This window comes from Gastrolobium bilobum, unplaced genomic scaffold (genome assembly GCF_033153095.1).
Source record: "Gastrolobium bilobum isolate Gb01-03AN ecotype WA unplaced genomic scaffold, APGP_CSIRO_Gbil_v1 utg220675, whole genome shotgun sequence".
Taxonomy (NCBI): Eukaryota; Viridiplantae; Streptophyta; class Magnoliopsida; order Fabales; family Fabaceae; genus Gastrolobium; species Gastrolobium bilobum.
In genome coordinates, this window is record NW_026897480.1 from 20406 (window position 1) to 30322 (window position 9917).

The 9917-nt window shown below is 40.8% G+C and overlaps 1 protein-coding gene across 1 annotated transcript; it reads right to left on the bottom strand.

Moving 5' to 3' along the window:
* Positions 1–8515: 8515 nt before the first annotated feature.
* On the bottom strand, positions 8516–9643 carry LOC133307273 (uncharacterized). Its single transcript, XM_061507758.1, has one exon. The coding sequence runs from the start codon at positions 9641–9643 to the stop codon at positions 8516–8518; it is 1128 nt and encodes a 375-aa protein (XP_061363742.1).
* Between the last annotated feature and the right edge of the window lie 274 nt (positions 9644–9917).

Here is a 9917-nt window from a genome sequence, read left to right on the forward strand (position 1 = left end):
GCACCATCAACATTAAGCTTAACCCAATCCACAGGAGGACAACACCAAGCAACCAATCTCTCTATTCGATTCCTTGGTTGATTGCCCGCTCCAAAAAACAGGGTTAGCTGCAAGAGCGACACTATCTCTGAAACCAATTGCTGAACGGATAAGTGAATAAGCATTCTGGCGATCACCTTCAAAAACCCAAGAATTCCTACATTTCCAAATTTTCCAGGCTAAGCAAACTTACCACATTCATTCCATTACGTTACTACTTTAATTTTTTATAAAAACAAGTATAATAATATTTTAGATCTTTGAGAGCCTAATTTAATGTCGACAAGAAAAAATTGTATAAGATGTAGCATAAGATAAGATGTGATATTGAGCAACTAAATATATAAGAGTAAAATTAATACAGTTAGTATTGTACGTATTTGACATCATTAAAATTCTAACATTAATTTACGAAAAAAAAAGGAAAGATATTGTAATAACCAATTAATGTTACTACCAATCAATTTCATCATTAGATCAATTATGTTAATCCAATGGTTATATTTATTTCTATCTTTGAATTGTTATAATTCCTCATACTTAATATGAAAGCATTAAATATGGAAAATCATAATCATACAAAGGTAAAAATATGGGGAATCATAACCATATAAAGATGGAAACAAATATAATCGTTGGATCAACATAATCGATCTAACACTGAAATTGATTGGTAGTAACATTAATTGATTGTTACAATATCCTACCAAAAAAAAATTCAACATTAATTTAATTTAATTTAAAAGTCGATTCTATATTTAAAATTTATTATAAAAGGTAAGATTTGAAATGATTCTTGAATTCATTTTCCTTTTCTGAAACATTTAAGAAAATTAATTTTAATTTATTATCCTTATTTAAAATCAAAAAGATGAGAAAAAAAGGGAACATTATTTATTCTTTTAAATGACACAGCTTCATTTCACTCTCATAAAGAGGTTAAACCCACACCTTTATATTTTTTTGTCCACTCTCTCCTCCTTTATCTATCTCTTTAATGAGTCAAGCAGATCACTTAGCACAAAATACTATAACGGCGTTAGCCAATGGGGGGTGTGTGTGCGCACAGTGACAACATAACAGTAAGAGAGAGAGAGCGTACGTACCTTTAGGGTTTACCTTTGTATTTATAGAGGTTACCTGTAGGTAGTGTGGATGGGCCTTTGGTTCCTCTGGTGAGGGTCCAGGCCTGATAGCTATGCTGTCGTATTAGGATTAGTATCCTTAATGGATATCTATCCTTTATTAGCATCAATCCATATCTTGGATTGCCCCTTGTTGGGCCTCCTACTTAATGGGCCCATTATACGGATCCATAACATTTGCCCCTCAGCTCGGCTACCGGGGTGTCCGGGTAGTCGGGGTGAACTTATGTGTGCATTTCTCCAGGTTTTTTGCCCCTGAATGGGTTTGCGTTATTGTAGATTTGCATGTTCTGCTTACGAGAGAGTGTTTTTCTCGCGGGGTGTCCCTTGCCCCCTTGTGTCGACGGGTTGAGAATCAACCCGGTGAGATATTTTGCGTACCCCACTGTTCGGGTCGGGTACGATCTCGTTCTATCAGGTTGCCTCCTAATGTCGGCATTCATGTTGATTTCTAGTTCTTGGCCTACGTTATGTATTGCGCCATTTCCCTCGTGTTGCTTTGCTGGTTGGGCATCAACCATATTGCTCCTCCGAGTTAGGAATATGCTTAAGTTGTTTTAATCCCCCTTGCGGGTTGCTCCCAAGCGGTATTCCTCATCTCAGAATGTATCTGCATGTTTATTTGGTGGACGGGTTGTGCATGAACCCGTCAATGCTTTCATGAAGTAACTGGGTAGATGACGCGTGATTTAACTGTTTGAATTGCCCCCATCGTTGTCATCTTATCCGGGTTGCTGGGCTATGCATGTGTGCCTCTTAATTTGTTGGACGGGTTGTTGACGAACCTGTCCAGGGTTTCGTTGTGTAACCGGGTAGAAACTATGCTTGAATAATCGTGAGTTGACTATTATCCCAAGCGTCAGCTCCGAACTCAGTAATCAGCTGTATGTGCATATACACCTTGTCTTATATGTAGGTTTTTGAATTATACTCGTTGCCTTGTGCCACGTGTTCTAGCCCGCGTGCTTTAGCGTGCTGCAGCTGTTCTTATGACGTCGTTGCATTTCGTGCACATTTATTGCAGCATCATTTCAGTTGTCTAACCATTGCTTTATGGAGTGAAGTGGCAGTTTTGCCCCTGCACCTTAGCCTCCTCCGTTCTGTGGTTTCCGCGCATGATGATTGCGGTTTCCACCCACAATGTGGCAGTTATGACTTGCGGGCGAAAAGGACCTAAATAACCCTGACCTTTGCTATTTGCAACTCAGTGGTCTTGGTCTTGCCTATATAAGTCCTCATTTCCTCTTACATGGTTTCGTTTTATTTCTGAGCGTTGTGCATCAGCTTTATTTCGTTGTTTTTGTCTGTGTGCTTACTGATTGTTGCACATCAGCCTTGCTTCATCTGCATTTTGGCATTTCCGTTTCACTACTTCAAGAGGTATGTCGCACATTATCTCTTTTTTGTTGCTTCTGCTTGAAGATTCTGCATTTTGGCATTTGTTTTTCAACATTCATTTATAAATGCGAAGTTGCATAATTTCTTCACTGATTTGCTAGCCTTTTTTCCAGAGATGGCTTTGGATGACGTTGCCGCCCTCTCAGTGGGGGACTTAGTGAATTTTGATATAATCCCCCTAGAAAAGACGAACCCATCTGCTCCAGTGGGAGACCAAGAGAGCCGCGTTCCTTTTTCTTTTTTCGAGATGTTGTGACTCAACTTGGCGTCCGTTTCCCTTTGACGGATTTTCAAATTGATCTCCTGAACCACCTTCAAATAGCTCCCACACAGCTTCATCCTAATGGATGGGGTTTTGCCAAAGCCTTTGAGCATTTCTGCTCATACCTTTCTATTCCAGCTCCTGTCTATGTATTCTTTTTTTTTTTTCAAGTACTAACTCCTCGGACTGGTCGTGAACCAGCGAACCGAAAGGGGTGGGCTACCCTTCGAGGTATCCCCCACCGTAAACTTTTTTAGGTTTATACTGATTCCTTTAAAAATTTTAAAGATAAATTCTTTAAAGTTTATGCCCATCCCGGCAAGAGTGTCTGGTTTGTTGACACTTCTCATGCCCAGGATGGTGAGGGAAAATTCCCTTTGCATTGGTCTTCTGACCATTATCAACTTCCCCCATGTAGTTACCGTTTTCAAGGTACCGAGTTGGGCTCATCTGATATTGATAGTGCCATCGCCATTGGCACGTTTCTGCTATCGCATAAGCATGCTAGTGTCGCATCCCTTTTATTCAAGTCCAAAGAGGAGCTTGACGCTGAATTGAGTATAAACTATTTCTTGCAACGTGGCATTTGCATATTGGCCGAGTTGCTTTAATACTAACTTCTTGTTGTTTCGCTTGTAGTACCTCTGATGGATAACCAACAAAATGATCCTCCCAGCTGGTTGGCCGCTTTGAACCAGGCCAAGACCGGTTCCACCGGGTCCGCCTAGAAGAGGAAGGCACCCGACTCCTCTCAAGGTGGTCCTAGTAAAGCCAAGGTTTCATCTGCTGATGCGTCCACCGCGGCTACTGTAAAAGAAAAATCCAAGACTTCTGACATCTGTGCTTCAACCGGCACCCATCAAATTATGAAAGCCCCTCCTCCTCCTCCAGCGCCTGAATTTGTTAAGCATATGGTATAGCAGGGCAAAATCAACAATACTCTCCGGGATGCAGTATGTGCCCCCGAGGTCTTCTACAACTAATCTCTTCTCACCCCGGCCCAAGTAAGGGAGGTGGAAGATTTGGAGTTGTGCTGTTTGAAGATGGCTGGGTTGGCCAGGCCTTTGCTTATTCTGAAGCAGAAATACCTGCGTACGTTAAGTGAGGCTGCCGCATCTCGGGAAGAGAAAGCCAAGACATAGGCGGAGCTGCTGAAGGTGAAGGAGGATTTGTCTGCTCTGAAAAAAGGATCATGACGATACTACCACCAAGCTGACCCAGATTACCGCCGACCATGGAAAGTGCCTAGATGAAAAGGCGGCAGAGATTGAAAAAATGCATGGCTTTCAGAGAAGTTATGAAAGATTGGAAGACAAGGTGAAGGAAGCTGAGCGTACCGCTTAGCTTTGCCAAAGTGAACTGGAGAAATCAGTCACTGGGTCTTTCTATAATGCCTTGAATCAACTCCAAATACTCAATCCGAAAGTCCCCTTAAATCTGGTCGGTTTGAATGCTCGCGCCTATGTTAGCAATGGCCAAATCATCACTCCTGCTACCGATTCTCCTTCCCATGTGTCAAACGTCCAAACCGAGAAGGGTGTTGGCTTCGAAGATGGCGAGGAGGCAGTTGACAAGCCGGAGAAGGAGGTCGAGGTGTTTTATCAATCCGGCAAGGAGGCCCCAGCTTCAGAGGATCCTCCTACCATAGAGATATCATGAAGGGCCGGAATGCTGGTTGAATTATGTAACTTGCTGGGGTCCTTTGGGCCCCTTTTTGATTCCGCTTGAATATTGCCGATTTTACTTCGGTTTTAATTTTGCTTTCCATACATTTATTACTTCGTGAATATCTTGCTTTATGATTTATTCTTTGCCTTTCTTAATTCCTAATTCACCATAGATGCATTTATCTAGGTTGTCGAGTTTTCGGAACTGGGCATGTCGGTGCAGCATTACCTTTGCTTTTTTGATTAGCCAACTCCTTTATATTTTGTCGAAGTGTATGACTTAACCATTTGTGGCATATGCGTGACCCGGATAACGTTCCTTTCCATGCCCAGATTAGCCCTAGGCCTTAGGAGCTCCTAAGTTGCTTAGATTCAAATCCGATTTATATAGATATATTTTACCCTCGCACTTGACGAGTGATATACCGAGTTTTCATTATTTGACAATATTCATTGGGTGAACTCTGCATCCCAATTTAGTTTTATATACCCGTGCATCATACGAGGTTTTACTTCATGACCTGGCTGAAGTCAGTGCATTAGACGGATTCCGTTTTATGTCAATTCGATGATGCATGTTTGTTTAACTTACTCGTTCTGGTAAGCTTGTATACATAATGGACCTTGTCTATTTGACTTGGCCTTTTAATTGAATTTGAATTTCATAACTCAATTTATCTAAGGTAAAAACAATTATGCCATCTGTCCTTTTTTGGTATCATGACCAAAATAGGGACAGTTTGACTTGATCAGAGTCATTACGACAAATTGTATTTGTACCTCGGATTTGTATTGATGCATCAAAAGTAGACAAGGATAGATCTTAGAAAAGAAAAATTCCTCATCTATTGATATCAAATTGCAAGCTACATGAATTTGCCGGCATATTCGGCTTTAATTAAATCCCTAATAGAGGAAAATGTAATTAAAATAGCACTGCGAGTGAATGAAGGTGGATCCCGGATTTAGCTATAGTATTAGAGCTGTCAAAATGGCCCGGCCCGACCCATTTAACCCTAGCCCATGTGGGTTAGGGCCAAAAAGCCCACAATGATATAGGGCCACATGGGTCAAAAGCCCTATGGGTTAGGGCCAGCCCGTGGGTCTTCAAAAATTTAATGTGTATTTTTTTTTTGTTGAACAAAAAAGCTCATACTTAATTTTTATTAAACTGGTTGAATTTTATAAATAACACGGTTAAGAAATTGTCACCTATCAGAATAAAAGGTGAAGAGTAAAAACTCCCAAACATTATTGAAGCTAAGGGTCATTCATATGTAATGTCCATGAAACCCAATAATATGTGTTAATGACATGCCTAATAACAGAGTGTTTGCACTTTAACAGAGTGAATTGGCCTAATGTTCTTTTCGCCTAATAACAATGAAAGAGTAGCTAAGAACACTAAAATTATTAACAACAAAAATTAACTAAACATTTTTCAGAGTCAATTCATCCTTTTTCTCATGATGAAGTGACTGTACTAGTTATTAAAACACTATCAGAAACCTAATTATGGATCAAGATCGTTCTAAGACAACCGAGAAACCGAGGAACTGGTAACAGTTATGCATCAAATGATGTCTTCTGGCACCAATAATTCCTACACATTGAGAAGTGATAAACCTGTCAAAATCCAAGAAATATATAAATTTATGTTGCTATGTTACAGCATATAATATAATTATTTTGATTTTTAATTGATAAATCCAGCTAAAAATCCCCTCCCAAATCCCAATAGCATATGAACAATCAAAGCGAAGCTTTTATCTACTAACTTTTCACTCATCAACAACATAGGCCCAGAAACAAACTCACAAGCTTCAATCACCAAACCACAGAACAACTTCAAAATCCACAACATACCCATCAATGTTTAAGGCATTCAGGCATCTTGGGTTCTGTGATTAGATTCAAAATTACGCCAGCCATTTGGAGCAGTCGATGATGACTCAATTCAACTCATGCGTACACGCTCTGCTGTAGCAGCATCGAGAACAACCTTAGGTAATTGAAAAAAAAATATAAATTATAGGTAGTAATTATATAAATCATAGCAACATAAATCAACAAGAATAGAAAGAGAATTGAAAACCAATATGGATCTAAATAAATTATGGGTTGTCAGAAACCCATTTTAGTGGACTCCATTGGGCCAACATCCACAAGAGAACCCCTCTAATGCAAGTCCCTGTCCTAGTGGACCTAAACAGAAAACACTTGTGGGTTAACTGTGACCAACACTACTCATCCTCAACGTACCAAGCACCCTTTTGCCACTCTACACAATGCTCCAGAGCCAACACTCACCTCTGCCATACTTGGGTCTCTGTATCCAGACCAGAATGCCATAGCAACACTTGTGGTCTCATGTCCTAAGAATGTGGTCTCATTTTTGTAGGTGACAACCAATTTTATACAAATAACACAAGATTATCTGGTTCTTAAGAAACTGAGACAACCCAAATCAATAAAAAACAGTTGATCAATCCATGTGATTTTGATTTTAATTAACCAAACCCACAACTTAACTTTCAAGATCGTGTCAAAAATCAAAATCAACAAATATATGTTGTCAGGCTTTCAATTAAAGCGAGAAATAACAAATATATGTTGTCAAATTCAAATTTAATTAAAAATGGCTCACTAAACAACAATAAATGAAGAAAGGGCGAGAAATCGCTCAATTCCTCGGATGCTTGATGAAATAAGAGATTACCAACAAAGTAAAAAAAAAAATCAGTTTCTAACTCACTGATTATTTACTAAAGCACAAAGCACACTCACTAAACAAAAACATGGAGAAGAGTCATCTAACCTTGAATAAGTAATGGTCGAGGTGCTAAAACTCAGTGAATGCTTCTCGCACCCATTTCCACTAGGGTGCGAAGTCCAGGTTCTGAGAAGCGATAGTGTTCAACTCGTCGCTGACACCTTCAATGCCTGGTTTTTTCTTGGCAGTACCCATAAGTGAAGAGGGTTTGTTGAATTTGGGAGAAATGGGTCAAACTAGGGTTTTGAGTTACGTTTTGATCGATCTCCAGAATAGAATTGAAATAGTAAAGCTCGTTAGGTCGCGAATTCTTAAACATGAATGAGCCAAAGTGAAAAGTATGAGTAAATAATTTGTGAATACTGCAAAGGGGAATGAGGATTTTCCTGAGAAAATCATATATTTTGACGGAAAATGAGTCTGTGTTATGAAAGGAGAGAGAGATGTAAAATGAGTTGGATGTTTTTGATCCACGGGCTAGCCCTCACCTAACCCAATAAATGAAAGGGCCTTTGGGGTTAGGGCTTAGTTGGCCCTACCATGCATAGGGCTAAAAAATTAATAGGGCTTTGACAGGGCTAAATGGGTTGGCCCTAGGACTGTGGCCCTTTTTGACAGGTCTATATAGTATATCTTAAACTTATCCGCATTCCAGGTTCTCTTAATTCCTTTTCCTTCTGTCGTTTCCCTTGCCGAGTTTTTCTTTAACCCGATATGGGCCTTCCCAATTCGCAGCAAGCTTTCCATCTCTGGCATTCTTGTTGCCAATATCTGTTCTCCCGAGTACCAAGTCATTCTTCTCAAAATTTCTTGGTCTGACTTTCTTGTTATACTTTGCTGTTGTTTGTTGTTTAGTCATCATATTCCGACAGTGAGCTGTAACCCTAGCTTCATCCACAAAGTCTAACTCCTCAGTAAGCATTCTACTGTTTTGTTGTTCGCCTTGTTCAAGACTATTCAGTCTTCTCCAGGAGGGTTCTCCAATCTCTACCAGAATCATGGCTTCACATCCATACGTCAATCTGTAAAGGGTTTCCCCAGTTGCAGTTTGGGTGCTTGTTCTGTAACCCCACAGCACAAAGTATAGTTGTTGAACCCAGCTTTCTTCTGCATCAAACATTCATTTTTTGAGACCTTCCACAATCACTTTGTTGGCTGCTTCTACTTGTCCATTCGATTGTGGGTGTTCCACATATGCGAAGTGATGCATGACGTGTAGGACTGTCATTAGCTACTGAAATCTCTTATCAGCAAACTGTGTTCCATTGTTAGTAACCAGCTCAGCTGGGATTCCGAGTCTCGAAACAATGTTTCGCTCAAAGAATCTTTGTACTCGAGCCGAGGTGATCGTGGTGACTGGTTCTGCTTCTATCCACTTTGTGAAATAATCCACAGCCACGATCAGCCACTTAAGTTGCCCTTCAGCAGCTTTGAAAGGTCCTAGTAGGTCCATTCCCCATTTGAAGAAGGGCCATGGAGCCGAGATGCATTTCAACTCTTCAGGTGGTGAAAGAATCAGCTTGGCATGCTTCTGGCAGCTATCACATTTCTTGACGTGTTCTTTGGAGTCTGCCCCCATTGTCGGCCAGTAATAACCAGCTCTTAGTGCCTTTCTGGCCAAGGCTTTGCCTCCCATGTGATGGCCGTTTATTCCTTCATGGATCTCGGCGAGCACATACTCTACTCCGTCCGAGTTCAAGCATTTTAGTATGGGGTTGTGCAAACCTTTTCTAAATAGTTGGTCATTCACGACTGCATATTGTGTCGCATCTCGGACTAGCTTCCTGGCTTCCAGGTGGTCTTCTGGCAATATTTCTTTCTCCAGGTAATCTACTAGAGGTTTCCTCCAGTCATTTGCCAAGGTTATCACCATCACGCAACTCGGGCTTGCTATGCTTTGCTGAACCACAGTTCTGTGGTTACCCAAATTCTTGGTGTTGGCTAACTTTGACAAGATGTCAGCTCGGCTATTCTCCCCTCGTGGGATGTGAGTAACCCACACTTCATCGAAGTCGGCCATGATTTGTCGAACCCGACTCAGGTACTTCATTAGCAAAAGACCTTTAGCTTGGTACTTTCCTTCTATCTGCGAAGTTACCAATTGTGAGTCACTGAAGACCTGCACTTTCCTAGCTGCGTGCTCTTTAGCATGCATCAATCCGGCTATCAGAGCTTCATATTCAGCTTGATTATTTGAGGTTGGGAATCCCAAGTTTAGAGAATGTTCAATTGTTACTCCTTTTGGGGTTTCTAATATGATCCCAGCCGCACTTCTTTTATTGTTGGAGGATCCATCTACGTAGACCTTCCATGCACTGCCGGATTCCTCATTTTCCGAATTTATCGACGTTAATTCCATTATGAAGTCGGCCAGAGCTTGTGACTTGATTGCTTTCCGTCTTTCATAAGCTATGTCGTATTCGCTGAGCTCAATTGCCTAGTTAGTCATTCTTCCCGCCAGGTCTAGCTTGTGCAACACCTGCCGGATAGGCTGATTAGTCCTGACGACTATTTGATGACCCTGAAAGTATGGCCACAATCTTCTGGCCGTGACCAGCAAAGCAAAATCCATTTTCTCTAGCTTTTGATATCTGACTTCTGCGCCTTGTAAAGCTCTACTGACAAAGTAAATC

What these genes read in the sequence shown, in the direction of transcription:
- LOC133307273 (XM_061507758.1), bottom strand. Translation starts at nt 9,643, where the DNA reads ATGGAATTAACGTCGATAAATTCGGAAAATGAGGAATCCGGCAGTGCA.